The sequence below is a fragment of the Papio anubis genome, chromosome 9 (genome assembly GCF_008728515.1).
Source record: "Papio anubis isolate 15944 chromosome 9, Panubis1.0, whole genome shotgun sequence".
In the NCBI taxonomy this organism is placed as follows: Eukaryota; Metazoa; Chordata; class Mammalia; order Primates; family Cercopithecidae; genus Papio; species Papio anubis.
This window is the reverse complement of record NC_044984.1, coordinates 6,172,189-6,195,676: the sequence shown is the minus strand read 5'-3', so window position 1 is coordinate 6,195,676 and position 23,488 is coordinate 6,172,189. Positions and strand designations below refer to the sequence as shown.

General features: G+C 46.5%; 1 protein-coding gene across 1 annotated transcript in view; it reads left to right on the top strand.

The window, feature by feature from the left end:
- Nucleotides 1–19,429: 19,429 nt before the first annotated feature.
- VWF (von Willebrand factor) overlaps nucleotides 19,430–23,488 on the top strand; it is a 182,764-nt gene continuing 178,705 nt past the window's right edge. The window contains exon 1 of the mRNA XM_021921932.2: nucleotides 19,430–19,973. Within this exon, the coding sequence (XP_021777624.2) occupies nucleotides 19,941–19,973 (33 nt within the window). The 5' untranslated portion in view covers nucleotides 19,430–19,940. The remainder of the gene's footprint in view (nucleotides 19,974–23,488) is intronic.

Genomic DNA, 23,488 nt, shown 5'->3' with positions numbered 1-23,488 from the left:
AAAGAAGTTAGACAGGCCGGGCGTTGTGGCTCACGCTTGTAATCCCAGCACTTTGGGAGGCTGAGGCGAGTGGATCACCTGAGGTCAGGAGTTCAAGACCGGCCTGGCCAACATGGCAAAACCCCAGTCTCTACTAAAAATACAAAAAATTAGCCAAGTATGGTGGTGGGCGCCTGTAATCCCAGCTACTTGGGATGCTGAGGCAGGAGAATCGCTTGAACCTGGGAGGCAGAGGTTGCAGTGAGCAGATATTGGGCCACCGCACTCCAGCCGGGCGACAGAGCAAGACTCCATCTCAAAAAAAAAAAAAAAAAAAAAAAAAGAAGTTAGACGTGGGCCTGACTTTCACATACAGCCCTCCAAAGGGAATGTAATAATCATAAAATGAGGCAGGACATATAGATACAGAACTGTTACCAGCAGCTTTAGTGCCATGAGAACATCAGAGAAGGGATGGGAGAAAAACCTTAACTAAGATACTGGGTGCTACCTGTGACATTAGAGACATTGATGGATAAATGGGGAGGTGTCTGTCCTGTCCTCAAACCGCAACAGGCAGCCTTAGGCTAAGGGCTGGTGGAGGGATTACAGGCGCCGCCTACCCACACCCAGCTAATTTTTCTTTTTTTTTTTTTTTTTTTTTTTTTTTGAGACGGAGTCTTCTGTCAGCCCAGGTTGGAGTGCAGGCCGATCTCAGCGCTCACTGCAAGCTCCTCGGGCCTCCCCGGGTTCACGCTTCTATCACTCAGCCTCCAGCAGCTGGGACTACAGGCGCCAACACCACCTCGCCGGGCTATTTTTTTAGACATTTTTAGTAGAGACGGGGTTTCACCGTGTTAGCCAGGATGGTCTCCATCTCCTGACCCTCGCGGATCAACCCGCTTCGGCCTCCCAAAGTGCTGGGATTACAGGCTTGAGCCACTGCACGCCACCAGCTAATTTTTGTATTTTTAGGAGAGATGTGGTGGGTTTCATTAGCTGTGATGGTCTCCCATATTCCCGGACCTCATGATCCACCTGCCCGGCCTCCCAAACTGTTGGAATTACAGGCGGGAGCCACCGCACCTCGGCTCCCCACCCTTTTTTCCTCCAGTCCTAACCTCTGGAATTTTATTCCGTGTCCCCATCCAAAGATGATAGCAGTTCTGCTTGGTTCCTGTCTGAGCCGGGTCTGGATCTGGGGAGGTGCTGGCGGGCCTCTGTTCCTCTGTTTGGTGGAAATCTGATTGTGATCAGCATTGGGCTGCATGCCAGAGGCTGCAGAATTTTGGTGCCTGGCCTGGCCGGTCTTTGTGCTACCTGCCACCCCTCACGTCTTCCCTTCTGGTTCCCAGACGTCGCTGGTCAGTCCGCTGAACTCCTGACTGTCCAGCAGTGAGCTGGGTAGCCCTGGGCAAGCCTCTGCCCTTCTCTACTTCCTCAGGGTATGGAGTGAGATTCCACCTGTGGCTTGATTCTCCTTCACATCTTGCCCACCCAGGCTTCTGGCCGAACCTGGCAGCTTAAGTCAAATTCAGCTGAAATTGGCTGCTGAAGGAGCTGTCTTTAACTCTCCATAACTGAGGGCTTACTGTCTAACTGTTGCTAAGTGGGGCTGTTTTATTTGAGGGAGTTTTTTCTCTTAACAATTTATATGCACAACAAATGCAAAGTATGTATTATGAGACATGCTGACAAAATTAGAACATCTGTGAACACACTCATCCCATCTAAGAATTAGAACATTATCAACAGGGTTGTAGATGCCTATCTGTTCTTCCTGTTCTGTATGCCTGTCTCCTGAAGAGATAGTTGTTATCCTGAGTTTTTGTTATTTTGCTTTAAAAGTAGCTTCATCGGCTGGGCGTGATCCCAGCACTTTTGGGAGGTCGAGGCAGGTGGGATCAGCCCTGAGGTCAGGAGTTCGGGAGACCAGCCTGACCAACATGGCTTAAACCCCATCTCTACTAAAAATACAAAAATTAGCTGGGTGTATGTGCCTGTAATCCCAGCTACTCAGGAGGCTGAGATCGAGAATCGCCTGAACCCGGGGAGGCAGAGGTTGTGCGGAGTCGAGATCACACCATTGTACTCTCTTAGCCTGGTGACAAGAGTGAAACTCTGTCTCAAAAAAAAGCTTCATCACATATATCTACAAACTTTCTTTGTTTTACTTTTGCTTGTTTTGAGCTTTGTAAAAATGGTGTCATTTATTTAGCAGAAGTTTTTGCTGTGATAAACGGTAATGTTGTGAGTATTCTTACATAAATCTCTGTACGCGAGTTCATGCACCGCCAAGCCTTCAGAGAAGTGCAGTCGGCGAGTTCTAGGGCGTAAATGCTCGTTCACAGATTGTTTTACCAATTTCCAATCCCACCAGCAGTATGTAAGAGTTCCCCACAATGCATAAATCTTATTTTCCATCGCTATTGAACAGCCCAACTTTTCCCAATTGATCTACAGTGTTACCTCTGTTATCTAAAAATTTCTATATATCTGTGGGTCTGCTTTTGGCTTTGAACCTAATTCATTGGTCAAGTTAGTTCTACTGCACCAATATTCAGTCTAAAAATGCTATGGATTTATAAGAAGTCTTGACGAGTTAGGTAAGTCCTGCCATCTCATTGTTTTCCCTTTGGAAGAGTAAATTGACTATTTCTGGCCCACGTATTTTGGCCTGTTGCATATATTAGAATCAACTTGTTGTAATTTTGGGGATTGGCATTGTATTGAGCTCCTCCATATCTACCCTGGAGCAGTACTGATGTTGTGATATTGAGTCTAAATTTCCATGATATAACTCTCAAATTTTATTTAGGTTTTAATTAATGCCTTAATAAATATATTTTTTTCTTATGTATCCTGAGCATTTTTTTTTAAGATCTGTTATTATGTAACTTACAGTTTTGAGATATGTTACATGAGTTGTTTTACAATGTTTTACAATTATATTTCTGTTGCTGGTATATACAAATATAGTGGATTTTCTTTTTTTTGTATTTTTTAGTAGAGACGGGGTTTCACTGTGGTCTCATCTCCTTGATTCCCAGGATCCTACCGCCGGCCTCCAAAGTGTTACGGGATTGGTTGTATGAGCCATCACGCCCGCCAAGCTATAGTGGATTTTCAAATATTCATCTTATGTGATGCTGCCAAAATGTCTATTGATTTCCAATATTTTATGTGTAGATTCTTTTGCACAACGAGTATTGTATGTCATTACGAGAATTGTTTAGTTCGATTCTTTTTTTGATGGAGTCTCCCTCTGTCACCCAGGGCTGAGTGCAGTGGCTCCATCTCAGCTCACTGCAAGCTCTGCCTCCTGTTCACAGCATTCTCCTGCTCTTTAGCCTCCTGGAGTAGCTGGGACTACAGTCGCCTGCCACCACGCCTCTTAGCTAATTTTTTTTGTATTTTTAGTAGAGAGACAGGGTTTCACCGTGTTAGCTGTGATGGTTCCTGATTTTGTCTCATGATCCACACTGACCTCCCCAAAGTGCTGGATTACAGGGCGTGGAGTCAGCCTGCCTGCTTTTCCCGCCTGACCTCATGATTTCGGCTTCTGTTTTCCTGCTCACGTCTGTAATTTCACGCAATCGACGAAGCGCAGTAGTTGTCTTTCTTGTTTTGAGCTTCTTAACCTGATCTCTGGTCTCCGGGAAGGAAATTATTTTGGCTCACGTCTGCTTGAAGAATATTATTTTTTGTTCCGTTACTAAGCATTGAGCAGCAATCGGCAGTCGTTTTCAGGCAGTTCATGTTCCTTAATTTGTGAATGTAGTATGATAATGATACAATTTTAAATGTGAAAAACCAATTTAAATTTCTGAATAAATAAAACTTGCTCATGTAATGCACTCTCTTTTTAATAAAACGGTTGGATTCACTTGCTAGTATTTTGTTTAGAGTTTTGCAAATCTATGTTCTTCGCAAGTAAAGTTTGCCAGGGATTTCTTTTTCTTATACTGCTCATGTCTGTTTGGAGTCAAAACCTGTGGCTGGCTACATCATCTGAATTAGAGCTACTTTTCTTTTGTGGCAGAGTCCATTGATGTTTCTAGTGTTCTTGGCCTTCTAACTTTAACAACAAAACCTCATTTTAGCTGGATATAAAACTGAAGATTATATTTCCAGCCTCCCCATAGGTAGATATGGCCATAAGGATTAAGTTTCTTGACCAGTATCCCTCTTCATCAGCAACCATCATCAATTTTGTAGTTTTGAGTCCTGGAGATTCATGATTCCAGCTTTGAGAAATAGGCCCTGAGATTTGTTTCTACCAGTTATTAATTTCATTAAATCTAAAACAGAGGCAGGGTGGGGTGACCACGCCTGTAATTCCAGCACTTTGGAAGGCCGGTGTGAGGGCTGATCACTTAGGTCGGGTGCTGGGAGACCAGCCTGGCTAACATTGTGAACCCCATTTTTATTAAAAAGCTATGGCGGGTGCCTGTAATCCCAGCTACAAAGGGAGGCTGAGGCAGGAGAATTGCTTGAACCCGGGAGGTGAAGGTTGCAGGCTGAGATTGCACCATTGCACCTGCCTGGGGTATGGTGCGCGAGACTGCCTCAAACAAAACAAACAAAACTAAAAAGCACATGATCTAGTATCTAGATTTCTTGGATTTTAATGCCATCAGGGTAAAATAGGAGAAATAATTTCATTGTTTTAATTCTAAGTATTTCCAGTTCTGTGGATACCTTCATGTGGTGGTGGAAGTCTAGCAGTTCTCAAGACCCCACACCAGCCATTGTGTGCATGAAAGAAGATGAACTGTGAAAGATTTTGGCTTTTAAAATGTAGGCTTAGGTTGGGTGGTGGAAACATGCTCAACTATCTCTTTGTGGGAGGTCGAGGCATTGGATTGAGATCAAGACTATCCTGGTGCCAACATGGTGAAACTGCCTCATTATTGGTAAATACAAAAATTACAGGGCGCTGTCCTGAGGCAGGAATAGGAACTCAGGAGGCGAGCTGCAGTGAGCCGATCACGCCACTGCACTCCAGCCTGGGCAACAGAGCCAGACTCTGTCTAAAAAAAAAAAGTATTTAAAGGCTTCTTTCAATTATCAGAAAGCTTGCACCCATGTGTATGAACCAATATGACTTTCATATTAAACTGATAATGTTCTGCATTTTATATGTACTATGTGAAGGAATTAATTTTACATTTTTCTTTCACACGATTTCTTTGATCCATGAATTGGAAATGTATTTAAAAGTTTCTTAGCCATATAAACAAAACAGTACTATATTTGCTACTCAGTTTAGAACAAACAGTATTATGCAGAGCAACACATTGATACTCCCATTCTTTGAAATCTGTTGAGAATTGCTTTGTGGGTTAGTACTTAGTTTTTCTTTTCTTTTTTTTAGATGGAGCTCACTCTGTTGCCCAGGCTGGAGTCCAGTGGTGCAATCTCCGCTCACTCCAAGCAACCCACCTCCCGGTTCATCATTCTTCCTGCCTCAGCCTCCTGAGTAGCTGGGACTACAGGATCTCACCACCATGTCTGCCACTTTTTGTGGCTTCTTTAGCATAGCCACCGCAATGGTGATGTCTCCTTTGATCTCTGACCCTGGATCCACCCGCCTGGCCTGGGCAAGCTGGGACAGGTGTGAGCCACAGCACCTGGCCCTATATCTTCTTATTTTATTAGGTTTATACACAGCAGAGGTACTTTTTGTCATTATTTCCATGTCATCCTCTAGCTATAATAATGCTTATTTCCCCAAAGTCTATTTTGTCTCATATATTTTTTTTTTGAGATGGAGTCTGCTCTGTCGCTTCAGGCTGGGAGGCAGGCTGGACTCGCTCACCGCAGCTCAGCCTGGTTCCCCGGGCTGCTCTGCCTCAGCCTCCGAAAGTAGCTGGGACTACAGGCGCCCCACCTCACCAAGCAGTTTTTGTATTTTTAGTAGAGACGGGAGCCACCTGTTAGCCAAGATGGTCTCACCTCCTGACTCGGATCCGCCTGCCTCGGCCTCCCAAAGTGCTGGGATTACAGGCTTGATACTACACCGCCTATTTTGTTATCTCATTAAAATAACTACTCCAGCTTTGCTTCAAACATTCCTCATGTCCTTATATTTTAGGTGTGTATGTCTTTATAAACTATGGAATTAGGTATCCACCTTTGAAGATAGCCTCCAAAGGAATCTTTATTTCACCAGTCCCACCCTTTTGTAGTCTGACGTTGAGTAGGGCTGACTTGTATAACCAATAGGTTTGTTGTGGAAATAATAGACTCCTGGAGACCAGACCTAAAAACTGCATCTTCTATTTTTCTCTCTCTTGGACTCTTGCTCTGGCAGAATCTTTGTCACCATGTCATGGGATATTCTACAGCCCCATGGAGAAGCCAATGCAGCTGGAACTGAGGCCTCCTGCCAGCTACAGCACTAGCTGGGCAGCACTGTGCATGAGCCGTCTTGAAGTGGATCTTCCAGCCCCAGTCATGCTGGAAGCTCTTTGGCTGACTGGGCCTCGTAGCCAACCCTCTGAGGCATCCTGAAGCAGAACCACTGAAGAAGCCTACCAAGTGCAGAGAGGAACACTCTTCAGCTTCTACAAAGAATCTGGCCTCTCATTTTTCTGAAACTCATGTTATCTTGTGTCTTATTTTTTCCCCTCTTGATACAGAAAGTGCTAAAAGAACAAGTTTCTGTACTCCTTTAATAAAAAGACGGCAAGTAAAACGATGTTTTGGCTGGTTTGGACCTCATGTTGAGATGTGATAGGGTGTAGAAGAGACTGGAAACTTGGGAGAGAACATGCCCATCCCAAGAGAGAAGACCCCACATTTCTAGCAACTTCCAGTCTTCCAAGTGAAGCTTAAAACCCATTTACAAAACACAGATAAGAATTACACACACACACACACACACACACACACACACACACACACACACTCGCCATTTCTAGTAAAAGACAGAGAGGGTCAGCGCTGCGGTCGCCTGCAACCTCACCCCTGCATTTGGCATGCACCGCCTGAGACCCAGACTATCCCGGCCAACATGCAAGGAAACCCCTGCACACAAAAAAAAAAAAACCAGCCGGGCCGCAGCCTGCAGTCCCAAAGCAGAGGCCGGCGCGAATGGCGAACCTCAAGCTTTGTTTTATGGCCGAGACCACCGCAACGAGCCCGGGGAGCACAGCAGCACCGCCCGCATAGTGCCAGTCACCTCTCTCAAGCACTCGCAAGACTTTTCTCTTCTCTCTTTGAGACGGAGTCTTGCTCTGTTGCCCAGGCTGGAGTGCAGTAGCGCAATCTCCACTCACTGCAACCTCCGCCTCCTGGGTTCAAGCAGTTCTTCTGCCTCAGCCTCCTGAGTAGTTGGGATTACAGACGCCAGTCACCACACCCAGCTAATTTTTGTATTTTTAGTAGAGACGAGGTTTTACCACGTTGGCCGGGCTGGTCTCAGACTTCTGACCTCAGGTGATCTGCCTGCCTCAGCCTCCCAAAATGCTGAGATTATAGGCATGAGCCACTGTGCCCAGCCCAAGACTTCTGTCATTTCTGAGATTCTGCGATAAAATATATATGCTATTAGTTCAAATCAAGGGTGTGATTATATCTCACTGTTTGCTTGCTACAGGGCAGTATCTTAAACATCTGTGGCTTTCTTTGAGCAAGAGAAAATGACTTGCTCTTGCGTGGTGAATGACTTGAAGGTGGCAGCTTGCTCAAGGCCCACAGTGGAGGATGCATTACATTTTCTGTGCAAATTATAGCAGGTAATTCAGTTTCACAGAGAGAAGCCAAAAACTTAGGACAACAGAAAAATTTGTCCTGTAGTATTTGAGGAAGATGAATAAGATAAGTATATTTTCCCTAAATCGACTCACCATATGTAGTATGAGAGAGTCCATTTTAAATAGTTAATGATATTTATGTTTCAGGAAGGCACAGAGATAAGGAGAAGGTTCTCATGGCTTGTGAACGTGTGAGTAAAAGCCTTCTGTGAGAGGATGTGGCCTGGTTCACAGAGACATTTCTGTGTCTCAAAGTAGAAGTCCGGAACTGCGGACTAATGAAATTAAAGTCAGGGATGGCTTGGTCCAGCTCACATCATCCCAAGGCCTTTCCCTACCAATGAAGTCTGAACTAAAAGGATTCTGCTTGTATCTCAGAGTAAATCAGGAAGAGACTCTGGGGTCCTTCAGTTTTGCCAAGACGCAAATTGGGAGAATCCTAGAAGAGGTATCCTCCCTAAAGTCCTTTCCAGCTGTGAGACCTGATGCCTCCGCCTTGGGATTTGGGAGCTGAGCCATAGGGAAGACTGGACTGGATCAGGAAAAGGCAGTGGGAGCAGAGAGCCCTGGGCCAGGAGTTGGAGGGCAAGGAGTGAGCAGAGGCTATTCCACTCCCTCGCTGTGTGTCCCCTGGCAAGTCACTTTGTTGCAGGACCCCACCACTTACCCAAAGCTGTTGGCTCAGGGTTTCTGCACTATAGTCCCTTCTGTGTTCGCCAGAAATATGTTACAGGGCAGGAGTCCCGATCCAGACCCCAAGAGAGGGTTCTTGGATCTTGAGCAAGGAAGAATTCAGGGTGAGTCTGCAGTGCAAAGGAAAAGCAAGTTCATTAAGAAAGTAAAGTGGTGAAAGAACAGCTACTCCATAGACACAGTAGGACGTTCCCGAAAGTAAGAGGAGGAGTGCGTCCACCCTAGGTACAATGCCTGTATGTATGGGGAGATGTGCTCTGCTACAAAGTTTGTGATAAAGGACTACTTTTCTTATTTACTATATTTTGCAAGAATTGATATTATTATCTTTAAAGCAAAATGAGGAATACCTTTGTTCAGCTGGGTGCAGTGGCTCACACCTGTAATCCCAGCACTTTGGGATGCCGAGGCGGGTAGATCACGAGGTCAGGAGTTGAAGACCAGCCTGGTCAATATGGTGAAACACCGTCTCCACTAAAAATACAAAAATTAGCCAGGTGTGGTGGTGCACGCCTGTAATCCCAGCTACTTGGGAGGCTGAGGCAGGGGATTGCTTGAACCCAGGAGGCAGAGGTTGCAGTGAGCCGAGACTGTGCCACTGCACTCCAACCTGGGTGACAGAGTAAGACTCCATCTCAAAAATAAATGAATAAATAAATAAAATAAAAAAAGGAATACCTTTGTTCTCCAGATACCAGGCTATCTGGATACTCCCAAGTCTGGCTCTGTTTAGTAAACACGACTAATTTGTTCCCTTACATGTAAACATGTAGAGGCTAATGATGCCTAACTTTCTGAGAATGCAGCCCAGCAAGTCTCAGCCTCATTTTCCTGGCCCTCACTCAAAGTGGAGTCACTCTGGTTCCAACGCCTCTGACAACTTTACTGAGCATTCACTTCTTCACGTGCAAATTGGGAGCAACACTGCCTGCTCTTGCTAACTCATGTTGGTGGCGTAAGGCTCTAATGAGGTCTGGGAAACTGCCCTGAAAACCGAAAAGCACCGCAGAAAGGAGTAATGTTTCATCTGACCCCTTCCTACCTCTCCAGCCCTGTCGTCCACCGTGCTTCCCCTGTTCTGTGTTGCAGCCACACAGGCTGTCTTTCAGTGTCTTGGTAGGTAGTTTCCTCCTGCAGCTGGGCCTTTGCACGTGCTATTCCCATGGCCTGAAGTGTGCCCACCATCCTTTGCCTGGCTTTACTCCTACTCATCACATAGAACTCAGTTCAGTTGTACCCGTTCAGGGAGGACTTCTCTGCCCACGCCCCCCCGCCCCCTCAGTTTGGGTGGGAATACTCTATTACCTGTGTGCCTCCCTGGCACCATGTGTCTTACTCTCATCACTGTTTGTAGTTACAATTTGTTTGGATTAATGTCGGTCCTGTCAACAGATCATAAGCTCCATGAGGGCAGAGAATGGCGTCTTTTTTCACTCACCTTTGTATCCCAAGAGCCTAGCCCAGATACCAAATAAATACTAGCGATCGTAGAGTAGGTCCAGGAATCTAGGGAGCAGGGATTCTGATTTTAGGTTTCTGGATTAGGGTGCTGGGAATGAGACACCCAGTAAGAGAAGTCTCTCTGAATTAGTCTGGTGTTCGCACCTTTTTTCCCCCTCCCTTTAGGTAAAGCTGTGCTATACTATGTAATGTCATGCTGATGTCTGTATGTCCGTATGTGTGTATGTATTTGAGACGGAGTCTCCTTCTGTTGCCCAGGCTGGAATGCAGTGGTGTGACCTCACCTCACTGCAACCTATGCCTCCTGGGTTGAAGTGATTCTCCTGCCTCAGCCTCCTGAGTAGCTGGGATTACAGGCATCACCACCATGACCAGCTAATTTTGTATTTTTAGTAGAGACGAGGTTTCTCCATGTTGGTCAGGCTGGTCTCGAACTCCCGACCTCAGGTGATCCACCCGCCTCAGCCTCCCAAAGTGTTGGGATTACAGGCCTGAGCCACTGCACCTGGCTGGAAGAATGCTTTAATCGGGGGCTGCAGCTGAGGAGTGGAGTTGGGAGCTTAGTCTCAAACCCATCTCCCTTACCTACAAAAAGTAGGGGTTTATGTACCAGGGAAGAAATGTAACAATGCGAATGAAAACAGGCACTAGGCAGGGGCAAGGAAACAATCATGATGAAGGAGGGGTCCAGGCATTTCCTTGTCTGGATGTGGTGATCTGGTAAGTTTCAGTTCTTTGATACTTTTTTTTGAAAGGCGGGAAGGTCTTTTCCTGAGGAAGGAACTCAGATAAAACAAATTAAGTTTTTCAAGCTTTAAGACTAGAAAAAAGGCCCGGTGCGGTGGCTCACACCTGTAATCCTAGCACTTTGGGAGGCCAAGGCGGGCGGATCACGAGGTCAGGAGATCGAGACTGTCAGGCCCCTGAGTCCAAGCCAAGTCATCGCATCCCCTGTGACTTGCACGTATATGCCCAGATGGCCTGAAGTAACTGAAGAATCACAAAAGAAGTGCAAATGCCCTGCCTCGCCTTGACCGATGACATTCCACCACAAAAGAAGTGAAAATGGCCGGTCCTTGCCTTAAGAGATGATATTATCTTGTGAAATTCCTTTTCCTGGCTCATCCTAGCTCAAAAAGCTCCCCCCACTGAGCACCTTGTGATCCCCACTCCTGCCCGCCAGAGAACAAACCCCCTTTGACTGTAATTTTCCTTTACCTACCCAAATCCTATAAAACGGCCCCACCCTTATCTCCCCTTCACTGACTCTCTTTTCAGACTCAGCCCGCCTGCGCCCAGGTGATTAAAAAGCTTTATCGCTCACACAAAGCCTGTTTGGTGGTCTCTTCACACGGACAGTCATGACACATGCCACAATGTCTGGCTATTTTTTTTTTTTTTTTTTTGTATTTTTAGTAGAGATGGGGTTTTACCATGTTGGCCAGGCTGGTCTCGAACTCCTGACCTCAGTGATCCACCCACTTCGGCCTCCCAAAGTGCTGGGATTACAGGTGTGAGCCACCACACCAGCCCATTTGTTTGCTTTTTGAGACAGGGTCTCACTCTGTTGCCCAGGCTGGAATGCAGTGGTGCTGAGGTGGGAGATGGGACCTTACTCTGAACCAGATTGAAGATTGGCTGAAACAGGGAAGAGGTAGGGAAAACACCTCTCCATGACATGCCAACCAGTTGACCAGGCATGGTGGCTCACGCCTGTAATCCCAGCACTTTGGGAGGTCGAGGTGGGCGGATCACTTGAGGTCAGAAGTTCGAGACCAGCCTGGCCAACATGGTGAAACCCCGTCTCTACTAAAATACAAAAATTAGTAGGGCGTGGTGGTGGGCGCCTGTAATCCCAGCTACTCAGGAGGCTGAGGCAGGAGAATCACTTGAACCTGGGAGAGGCGGGTAGCAGTGAGCTGAAATTGCACCATTGCACTCTAGCCTGTGTGACACAGCGAGACTCCGGCTCCAGGGAAAAAAAAAGACATGCCTACCAGTTCCATGCCAGTTGACCATTGCCATGGCAATACCCAGAAATTACCGCCCCTTTCCATGGCAACGACCAGGGTTGCCGCGGAACGCGCGTCGAATAACCGCCTTAATTTAAATAACTCAAAGTGGATATATGTATGACTGTCGACCTACCTCAACTGGAGTGCTCTCAACATTACACAAAGTTAAGCCCTGCTCTGCAGAGCGTCGCCAGGTATCACACTGCTACTCCATCACTTCCTTTCTTTAGAGGCGGGAGTCATCTATCCTCAAACTTCGTCTAATGGCCGGATCTCAGCTCTGCTGCAAAATCACGCCTCCGGGTTCCAGCCATTCTCCTGCCTCCCTCCGGTAGCTGGGACTACGAGCCGCGCACCAGCGGCAAAATTTTTGTATTTTTAGTAAGGAGATGGGGTTTTCATAATGTTCTTCCAGTATAGTCTCCGTCTCAACCTCATGATCCGCCCGTCTCGGCCTCCCAAAGTGCTGGGATGTAAACATCCAGCATGACCCATAAAGCTGTTTTCTTCTGCCGCAGCTGAAATAGCGGGTGCTTTCACCAGGCAAGTAAGAATCTTCCAAGGTCCCGAATTTGGGGCTTGCCTGCCATCCGTTGCAGTCGCGAAGAACAAGCGTGGCCGGACTGGAACCGGTCATATCCTGCCTCCAGCCTCCTGAGTAGCTAAGATGACAGATGTGTGCCACCACACCTGGCTAATTTTTCTTTTTCTTTTTTTGTAGACATGAAGTCTCACTTTGTTGCCTAGGCTGATAATTGTTTTTAAAATTTCTATCTTTACTGATTTTTATCGGCCTGACCTATGGATAACTGAGAAAGCGTTTTTGAAGTCAATTGTCGATTTATGTATTTCGAAGCTATTTTGCAAGATGCATACGAATTTGAGTTGCTGTAACTTTCTGTCTCTCAAATTAGAACCCCAGGTCTTGAGAGAATGATTCTGGGGTCAGGAATCCTGCTGTGCTACTGGGGCCAGGAACGCCACCAGAGGTAATGGTCCGAGTCCTCTGTAGCTCGATAGCAGCAATAATGTGGTGACAGCGTTTCCGAGAACCTGGGAACATGAGTCTGAAGTTGCACCATTCTTCTGACATTGTAGTGTGCGTAGGTCCTCTCTATTCTGATGATTGTGAAGGAAGTGAGCATGCTATTCTTGCACAAGATGTTTGTCTTTAGAAGAGAGGAAGCAGAGGAGGACAGCTTCCTCTCCACTGGGGGCTAGAACTCTATGCGAGCTGGTTGTCTGGCCTGAGAAATACTGCTGCGTTTATCTATTTGGCGCATACTGCCAAGGAAGTTCTCTTTCCTGCAGAATCTACATAAGAGAGATGCTAAAATACACAAAGAAAAGGCAAAGACGAGGCCTCCTAGAAAACCTTTCCTCCCCTGAGGTTCTTTTGCTTTGGTGCTAGTTACCTGGAGAACTTACTCCTCAGACAGGCAGAGGTCAACTTACCCATCCCCCTGCCTCTGAGCAGCCCTGCCCCATGCACCCCTGGAGGTCACACACCCTTCCCGTTTGTGCTTAGTGCTGTTTACATCAGCCCAAGTTCTAATGGCCCTCATACTGTGGCCCTCAGGGATCCTTCTTCCCTGAGCCTCACAGCACTAATTGTCCTCTCAATTATTTGGCAAAGTTGCCTTGGGACACCCTCCACAAGGGCAAGGGAGCCGGTTGTGTGGCATGATATCTCTGCCTATATTAGTTTTCTATTGCTGCAGTGACAAATGACCCCAAGTTCAGTGGCCTAAAACAACACAAATTTATCTTACAATATGTAATTGTAAGAAGCTCGAATTGGGTCAAAATCAAGGTGTGGGAAGAGTTGGATTCCTTCTGTGGGTTCTATGGGAGAACCTGTTATTCGCCTCTATCCACTTCCAGGGGCACACATTCCTTGCCTCGTGGCCCTGTGTTGCATGACCTTTGCTCGCATCATCACATCTCCTTCCCTGATGCTGACCCTCCTGCTCCTCTTATAAAGATTCTTGTGATTATGTCCGGTCCACCAGGATACTCTGGGATAAGCCAGGATAATCTCCCTATCTCAAGACCCTTAACTTGGTCACACCTGCAAAGCCCCTTTTGCCATGTAAGGTAGCATTCAGAGGTTTGAGACGGGATGTAGATATCTTTGGCCGTTATTTTGCTACCATAATGTGTCATGCGGTTGGCTGTATCTGCTATTCTCTTGTCAAGCCCATGGTCTCCTCCAGGCCCTTGTCGTCCCTCTCCGGGAAGGCTCCGTCAACCACTGACGGATCTCCCTTTCTCCATCTGACCTCTCGCAACACATGCCACTGCTGCCAGAGGGCCTCATCTGGTGTCACGGGGTGAACACAAACCCCTACACTGGTTCAAGGTCCCTGAGGACTTGCCTCTTATTCCTGTCTCTGGTCTCTTCTGTGAGTCTCCTTTGTAGGCTGTAACAACTGGCTTATTCACCTACTTACTGATTGAACGTGTCCGGAGCTTGCCGGCTTCTAAGCTTTTACTTACTTCCTTGCAGCTGATGTGCCCTTTGCCTTTATTTCCGCCTGGCAAAATCCTACTCAGCAAATGGGTAGTGAAACTATTGCAACCATTGTAAACCGTTGCAATTTTTCAGGGGGGCTGTTTGGCCTTATTGTCAAAGGCCTTAACCTGTGGATGGTGGCTGACCCAGTGCTCTACATACAGGATTTCATTCTGTGGGAGTAATGCTGAGGGTTGTGCATGGATATAGCTTCAGAGATGTTCACTGCAGCATTGTTAATTAAAAAAAAAAGTAGCACTAACCTAAATCAATATTCTATAATATGGAACTATTTACATAAATTGTAGAGTATCAGCAAGTGAACTTTTATACAGTGAACAAAAGCAACAAAATACAAAAGTATCAAAGAATTGAAAGATATTTATGATATATTCAAAACAGAAAAGATTACAAAACCCTCTATACAGGAAAATTTTATTTAAAAACTATAAGCTGGGAGTGGTGGCTCACGCCTCTAATCCCAGCACTTTGGCAGGCTGAGGCGGGCAGATCATGAGGTCAGGAGATCGAGACCATCCTGGCTAACATGGTGAAACCCTGTCTCTACTAAAAATGCAAAAAATTAGCTGAGTGTGGTGGTGGGCACCTGTAGTCCCAGCCACTTGGGAGGCTGAGGCAGAATGGCATGAACCCATGAGGTGGAGCTTGCAGTGAGCCAAGATCACGCCACTGCACTCCAGCCTGGGCAACAGAGTGAAACTCTGTCTCAAAAAAAAAAAAAAAAATTATATTGCACATATGTGTTTTAATCACATATTTTAAATTTTTACCTTTTTTTAATTGATTGATTTTGGGAGAGGTCTTCCTGTCACCCAGGCTGGGGATGGAGTTCAGTGGTGGGATCACGGCTCACTGCAACCTCAACCTCCCAGTTTCAAGCGATCCTCCCAGCTCAACCTCTTGAGTACCTGGGACTAAAGGGATGCGCCACCATGCCTGGTGTATTTTTAATTTTTTGTAGAGCTGGGGGTCTTGCTACATTGCCCAGGCTGGTCACAAACTTCTGGGTTCAAGTGATCTTCCTGCCTTGGCCTCCCAATGTGCTGGGATTACAGGCATGAGCCACTGCACCTGGTGGCATATACATTTCTTACAAATGAAAAGTAATATGCTCAACTTTTTTTTTTTTTTAAGAGGAATTTTTGCTCTTATTGCCCAGACTGGAGTGTGATGGCACAATCTCGGCTCACTGCAACCTCTGCCCCCTGGATTCAAGCATTTCTCCTGCCTCAGCCTCCTGAGTAGCCAGGATTACAGGCGTGCACCACCACGCCCAGCTAATTTTTGTATTTTTAGTAGAGATGGGGTTTCACCATGTTGGCCAGGCTGGTCTCGAACTCCTGACCTCAGGTGATCCACCCGCCTCGGCCTCCCAAAGCGCTGGGATTACAGCATGAGCCACCGCACCTGGCCTCAACTATTGATGGTGGTTTTTATTTTTATTATTTTTTTGTGAAGTGGGCTTTTGAGTGATTTTTATTTGTCCATATTTTCTGTTTTTTTGCAGTGATCACGTCACTTTTATTATAATAAAAAAGTAATTAAGATTATTAAAAAAAACTCTACCCACCCTACTCAGGCCAAACCCCTTCCTGAAGCCTTCAGTGTTGATCATCCTGGATGAATTGAGTTCTCTCTCCTCTGACCCCCTAGCATTGTGTGTACAGCTCTTTCTCAATGCACCCTCTATTTTTATTTCGTAGACTGCTACAGGGAGACTTCTAGGTGTAGAAGGGCTCTACCTCTGTGGTGTAAGGGCCCAGGGCTCCTTTTTGCCCTTGGGGTGCTCCCTGGAGTGGGAATGCCCCCTCCGGTACACCACCTCCTGCTGTAGGAAGCTCCAGTGCAAGGCGGGGGGGTGTGGCTTAGTGAGGACCTATGGGGTTCCAGCTTGGAGCCAGGTGCACCGATTGGGAGGGTTCCTTCTGTTAAGGGTCCTGCCTCAGGCCTGGAGGTGGGTGTGGTCTGGGAAGGCAGTGTGCTTTCCAAATTCCATTCCTATTTTCATTGAACTAGTAATCTGATGGGAAGATAAGGCAGTAACACATGCCACATTTGTAAAAAATACAAAAATTTTCCAAAGATATCTTGTGAGTCCCTGCCAAATGAATGGTATGACGTAAGAGGAGGGAAGAAGTCATCACGGGTCACAGAAGAGTTGAAGTGCTCCGGGCACTTGGGAGCATCAGGCCAGTGCTCTCAGGCCCCCAGACTGCATGGAAATGTAGCTCAGATACGCTCACGGAGCTTAGGGCTGTTGGCTAATGGCTACAGCTTTAATTTCAAATAGTAACCTTTTAGTAATTAAAAAACCTTATTTATGGCCGGGCGCGGTGGCTCAAGCCTGTAATCCCAGCACTTTGGGAGGCCGAGACGGGCGGATCACGAGGTCAGGAGATCGAGACTATCCTGGCTAACACGGTGAAACCCCGTCTCTACTAAAAAATACAAAAAACTAGCTGGGCGAGGTGGCGGGCGCCTGTAGTCCCAGCTACTCGGGAGGCTGAGGTAGGAGAATGGCGTAAACCCAGGAGGCGGAGCTTGCAGTGAGCTGAGATCCGGCCACTGCACTCCAGCCTGGGCGGCAGAGCCAGACTCTGTCTCAAAAAAAAAAAAAAAACAAAAACCTTATTTATATAATTTCAGGAAAACTAGCACACTCCATGAAAATACCATCAGAAAAACTTCCTTGGATGATTTTCATATTTATTAATTAATCAGTTGCATAATATATAAAATATTGATTACAATTACTAGGCTTAAACTGTCAAATGTAAAATTTGATGGCTTGGCCTCTGACTTCCAGTTTGCCCAAGAAAATAGTACTTGTTGGCCGGGCGCGGTGGCTCAAGCCTGTAATCCCAGCACTTTGGGAGGCCGAGACGGGCGGATCATGAGGTCAGGAGATCGAGACCATCCTGGCTAACACGGTGAAACCCCGTCTCTACTAAAAAATACAAAAAACTAGCCGGGCGAAGTGGCGGGCGCCTGTGGTCCCAGCTACTCGGGAGGCTGAGGCAGGAGAATGGCGTGAACCCGGGAGGCGGAGCTTGCAGTGAGCTGAGATCCGGCCACCGCACTCCAGCCTGGGCGACAGAGCCAGACTCAGTCTCAAAAAAAAAAAAAAAAAAAAAAAAAAAAAAAAAAAAAAAGAAAATAGTACTTGCGATGACTGCGATTCTCGGTGTGCTGAGTGGTGGAAGGGGTTGGAGAGTCGGTCACTCTGCAGCCTGTGCCCGCGGCCTCTGTGCCTCCCTGCAGCGGCCCTGCACTCCTCCCCCACCGTGGGTTTATGCAGCTTTCTTCCTAGGAGATCAGGAGTCCTTGGGGGCAGGATTCCAACCGCATTCATCTCTGTTCCCCTGTATTCAGAGAAAGTAATCTTAACATTCCAGCCAAGTGTGTTACACTCTGATAAAATAGACACTTGAGTGCTATTTAGAAATAGTGCCAGAGTGTCATACGAGTTACGGGCGCAGAATACCACATGGGAATGTGACCCCAGTCTGGTGTCCCTGCCACCTTGCAGAGCCATGCTGTGACTTTCACTGTGCAATTTCCCCAACCACAGTGACGAGAGCTGTCTTTTGTGCTGACGATTTGGAGAGCAGGCAACAACTTCCTCGGGTACTCAGCAATTTTTTTAAATCAGCAGTTTCAGTTCTGTAACTACATTTTAATATTATATGCTAATTAACCCACATCATTGTTCTATTAGCAGGGAGTTCAACAAACATTTATGGAGCACTTACCATGTGCTATGCTCCAGACGGAGCACTTTGGAAGATACAGAGATGAGTAAGGCAAGGTCTTGTTCTAGGGAGAGCTCAGACTGGAGGAGATAAGACAAACAGAAAAATGCATGAAAAGGCCGGGAGCAGTGGCTCACGCCCGTAATCCCAGCACTTCGGGAGGCCGAGGCGGGCAGATCATGAGGTCAGAAGATCGAGACCATCCTGGCTAACACGGTGAAACTCCATCTCTACTAAAAATACAAAAACAAAAAATTAGCTGGGCGTGGTGGCAGGCGCCTGTAGTCCCAGCTACTCGGGAGGCGGAGGTGAGAGAATGGCGTGAACCCAGGAGGTAGAGCTTGCAGTGAGCCAAGATTGGGCCACTTCACTCTAGCCTGGGCGACAGAGCAAGACTTCGTCTCAAAAATTAAAAAAAAAAAAAAGAAAAAAGAAAAATGCACGAAAAGATGAGAGGGCCACAGAGACACCCAGAAGTGATTTAAAGGCAAGAAAAGGCGGGGTGGTGAAGGGAGGAAGGAAAGAAGAAAAGGCTTAGGAAGAGTTACAGGTATAGTGGAGAAAACACAGACTTTGCAATCAGGTAGATTCAGATGCTGGCTGCCTTTGGTAGCAGTGTGATCCTAGGCAAGGCCCTTACCCTGTCTGAGCCTCAGTATCCTCTGATGGGCGCCGCCTCCTGCTCCGTGGCGCCTGGTCCCATCGACCGCCCAAGGGCTGAGAAGTGCAGGGGCTGCTCCGGACTGGCTGGCAGCTCCACCTGCAGCCCCAGTGCGGGTGAAGCCAGCTGGGCTCCTGAATCTAGTGGGGACTTGGAGAACATTTATGTCTAGCTAAGGGATTGTAATCAGCACCCTGTGTCTAGCTCAGGGTTTGTAAATACACCAATCAGTACTCTGTATCTAGCTAACCTAGTGGGGACTTGGAGAACTTTTCTGTCTAGTGCTCTGTGTCTAGCTAAAGGATTGTAAACGCACCAATTAGCACTCTGTATCTAGCTCAGGGATTGTAAACACACCAATCAGCACTCTGTCAAAATGGGCCAATCAGCTCTCTGTAAAGTAGACCAATCAGCTCTCTGTGAAACGGACCAATCAGCAGGATGTGGGTGGAGCCAGATAAGGGAATAAAAGCAGGCTGCCCGCGGCAACTTGAGGTAACCTATTCTGGTCCCTTTTTGTCAACGTGGAGGGTTTGTTATTTTGCTCTTTTCTGGTTTTTTTTTTTTTTTTTCTTTGATGCTCACTGTTTGGATCTACGCTGCCTTTTTGAGCTATAACACTATGATAGGTCTGCTGCTTTACTCCTGAAACCAGCGAGACCACGTAACCCAAGGGAAGAACAAACAACTCCAGACATAGCTGACTTTGAGAGCTGTAAAACTCACCGTGAAAGTCTGCAGCTTCACTCCTGTTGGCGAGACCATGAACCCACCAGAATAAGCTCCCGACCCATCTGAACGCCTGAAGGAACAAACTCTGGACTGGCTTATAAGAACTGTAGCACCGCGAGAGTCTGCAGCTTCATTTTTGAAGTCGGGCAGACCAAGAACCCACCAATTTTGGAGACATGCTGATTGATGGGAGGTTGGAGAAGAAAAACGGCTCATTGAAAGGGAAGGAGACAGGCTGCTGGGGCTCCTCCTTGCCCTGGGGCCTTCCTCCTGTGGTGTCCCCGCACCTGGGCTGCTCCTGTCTGGCCTCTGGTGCCTTGGTGCTCATGATGGAGCTGAAGCAGAGCTTGCATGCCATGCCAGAGGAAAGTCGCTGCGCTGCTGGTGAGTAGAGGAATCACAATGGGGTTTGGAAGAAGGAAGCAGCAAGTGGGATGGGGTGAATATTTCAGGCCCTTGACTGTTTCCCGAGCACCCGCTAAACCCCTGGGTTCTTAACCTGACTATGAATATGTAGTTAAGGATGGCAAGATCATCCAAGATCATTAGACCCTTAGGCCAGGCACAGTGGCTCACGCCTGTAATCCAAGCACTTTGGGAGGCCGAGGTGGGCGGACCACTTGAGGTCAGGAGTTCAAGACCAGCTTGGTCAACGTGGTTAAAACCCAGTCTTTATTAAAAAGTACAAAAATTAGCTGGGTGTGGTGGCACATGCCTGTAATCCTAGCTACCTGGGAGGCTGAGGCAGGAGAATCACTTGAACCCAGGAGGTGATTTGCACTGAGCAGAGATGGTGCTATAGCACTCCAGGCTGGATGGAGCGAGACTCCATCTCAAAAAAAGAACAGAAGGTGGTAATTTTTAATTAAAGTGGGCTCGGGTGTGGTGGCTCTCAACGTGTAGTGATTTTTAATTAAAGTGGGCCGGGCGTGGTGGCTCACACCTGTAGTGATTTTTAATTAAAGTGGGCCGGGCGTGGTGGCTCGCATGTGTAGTGATTTTTAATTAAAGTGGGCCGGGCGTAGTGGCTCACACGTGTAGTGATTTTTAATTAAAGTGGGCCGGGCGTGGTGGCTCACACGTGTAGTGATTTTTAATTAAAGTGGGCCGGGCGTGGTGGCTCACACCTGTAATCCCAGCACTTTCGGAGGTTGAGGCAGGTGGATCACTTGAGGTCAGGAGTTTGAGACCAGCCTGGTTAACGTGGTGAAACCCCATCTCTACTAAAAATATGGAATTTTAGTTGTTTGGTGGTGGGCGCCTGTAATCTCAGCTGCTCAGGAGGCTGAGACAGAATCGCTTGAACTCTTGAGGCGAAGGTTACAATGAGCCAAGATGGTGCCATTGCTCTCCAGCCTGGGTGACAGCGAGACTTCATTTCCAAAAAAGCAAAGTGATAGACATTTCTTGCAAATGCAAGTTTGTGGATTGATATTCATATTCTCTACAATTGATTTGAAAATAAATGTTTAAAACTCTTGTAATATGTAATATCTTTGAAGACTAAGAAACTGGTAAGAAGATTGCTGCTGAGAAGGGAACCAGGTGGCTAGAAGGGTAACTGTTCCAGTGTGTCAAGAACTCTTCCAGTGTTAGTGTGAGTTCCCCAGTTCAGGGCAAACTGGGAGGATTGGTCATTCATCAGGAGGAAGGGAGTTGACTTCACTGTGTATCTTTCGTATACTCTGTTTTCCACTTTTACCTTGCCACCTGCGTTACCTCATCCCCTAGAAAAAGAGCGAGGCCGGACACGGTGGCTCACGCCTATAATTCCAGCACTGAGGTGGGTGGATCATGATGTATGAGATTGAGACCATCCTGGCTAACATGGTGAAACCCAGTATCTACTAAAAATACAAAAAATTAGGCATGGTGGCAGGCGCCTGTAGTCCCAGCTACTTGGGAGGCTGAGGCCGGAGAATGGTGTGAACCTGGGAGGCGGAGCTTGCAGTGAGGTGAGATCTCGACACTGCACTCCAGCCTGGTGACAGAGTAAGACTCCATCTCAAAAAAACGAGATGATTCCCCAAACGCCTGTACATCAAAAAGAACCAAAAAAGCCCTCATCAATAAATATTAAAGGTAACTGAGGAACTGAAAAATTCATATATTAATGCGAGAAAAATAACATTTTAAGAGTTTTTATAGATCAATATAGATAAGCATCTCAGTTAAAAATGAGCTAAAGACAAATTCACAAAAGAAATACACATGGGCAATGTTAGAAAATGTTCTTTCAGTAACGTAAGGAATGAGTGTTAATATAATAGTTTTTGCCACTTACATTACCAAATCTGTAATAAAAAATAATGCTATGGAAGGGTAAATTGGTACAGTTCTTGGGAGGGTGTATAAAAGGCTTAACAATTTTTGTACCCTTTGGGCCATTTGTTTTACTTCTAGGAATTTGTTTCAAGGAAATGGGCAGTGTGTGTGAAGATTTATGTACATGGATGTTGGTCACCCTGTTTGTAAGGCAAAGCCAACATTTCCACATCATTTGGCTTCAGAGCTTATCTTTTAAGTGAAACTTTCAACCGCAGAGAAAACTAGAGAGAATAATACAAAAACACCCATGTTCTAGCCAGCTTGCTGCATCTTAACACTTTGCATATTTACTTTATATTTTTGAAATAATTATTTAGAGAGGTATGGTCCCCTGGGTCCGACTCTCTGGGTTCCATTTTATCTCTTCTTCCCCAGAGATAACTAGTATCCTGAATTTAGAGGTTTAGCACTCCACGTGCACGTTTCTTTTTTTTTTTTTTTTTTTTTTGAGACGGAGTCTGGTTCTGTCGCCCGGGCTGGAGTGCAGTGGCCGGATCTCAGCTCACTGCAAGCTCCGCCCCCTGGGTTTACGCCATTCTCCTGCCTCAGCCTCCCGAGTAGCTGGGACTACAGGCGCCCGCCGCCTCGCCCGGCTAGTTTTTTGTATTTTTTAGTAGAGACGGGGTTTCACCGTGTTCGCCAGGATGGTCTCGATCTCCTGACCTCGTGATCCGCCCGTCTCGGCCTCCCAAAGTGCTGGGATTACAGGCTTGAGCCACCGCGCCCGGCACGTGCACGTTTCTTTTACTATAAAACGTATTTTTTGAGACAGTCTCAATCTGTCGCCCAGACTGTTGTGTAGTGGCATGATTATGGCTCACTGCAGCCTCGAACTGCCAGGCTCAAGTGATCCTCTTACCTTAGCCTCCGGAGTAGCTGGGACTAGAGACGTGCGCCACCACACCCGGCTAGTTTTTTTTTTTTTTTTCATAAAGATGGAGTCTCCATATGTTACCCAGGTTGGTCTTGAACTCTTGGCTTCAAGCAATCCTCTTGCCTTGGCCTCCGAAAGTGCTGGAATTACAGGTGTGAGTCACCATTCTTGGCCGATTAAACATCTTTGTAAGCAATAATACATAGTTTTATTTTACGTGGTCTTTACTTTTCCATAAATGGTACATATCCCCTGATGCTTGCTTTTGTTTTTTGCTCACCATTATTTTGGGGGTTTTTCCATGTTGATACATGTATACTAGGTTTATTTTTAATTGCTATTTGTTATTTCACCGGATGAACGTACCACAATTTATTCATTAATTCTTCTGTTGAAGTATATTTAGCCTGGTTGTTTACACATCTTTGTGACTGCAGACACTGCTACAGTAAACATTCTGTGCATACTGGTTGGTGCACATGCATGAAAGTTTCTCTAGGGGATGTGCCTAGGAGTGCAGTTGCAGGGCTATGGGGAGAAGCATCTTTAAATTTTATAGATATTTCCACAATTTTTCCAAAGTGCTTTACCTCTTGTTCTCAGCAACATGTAGGAATTTCAGGAGCCCCTCATCCTTGCCATTCTGAAAAGTGGATAACTACTTGTGGTTTTATTTAGATTTCCCTGATGACCAGTG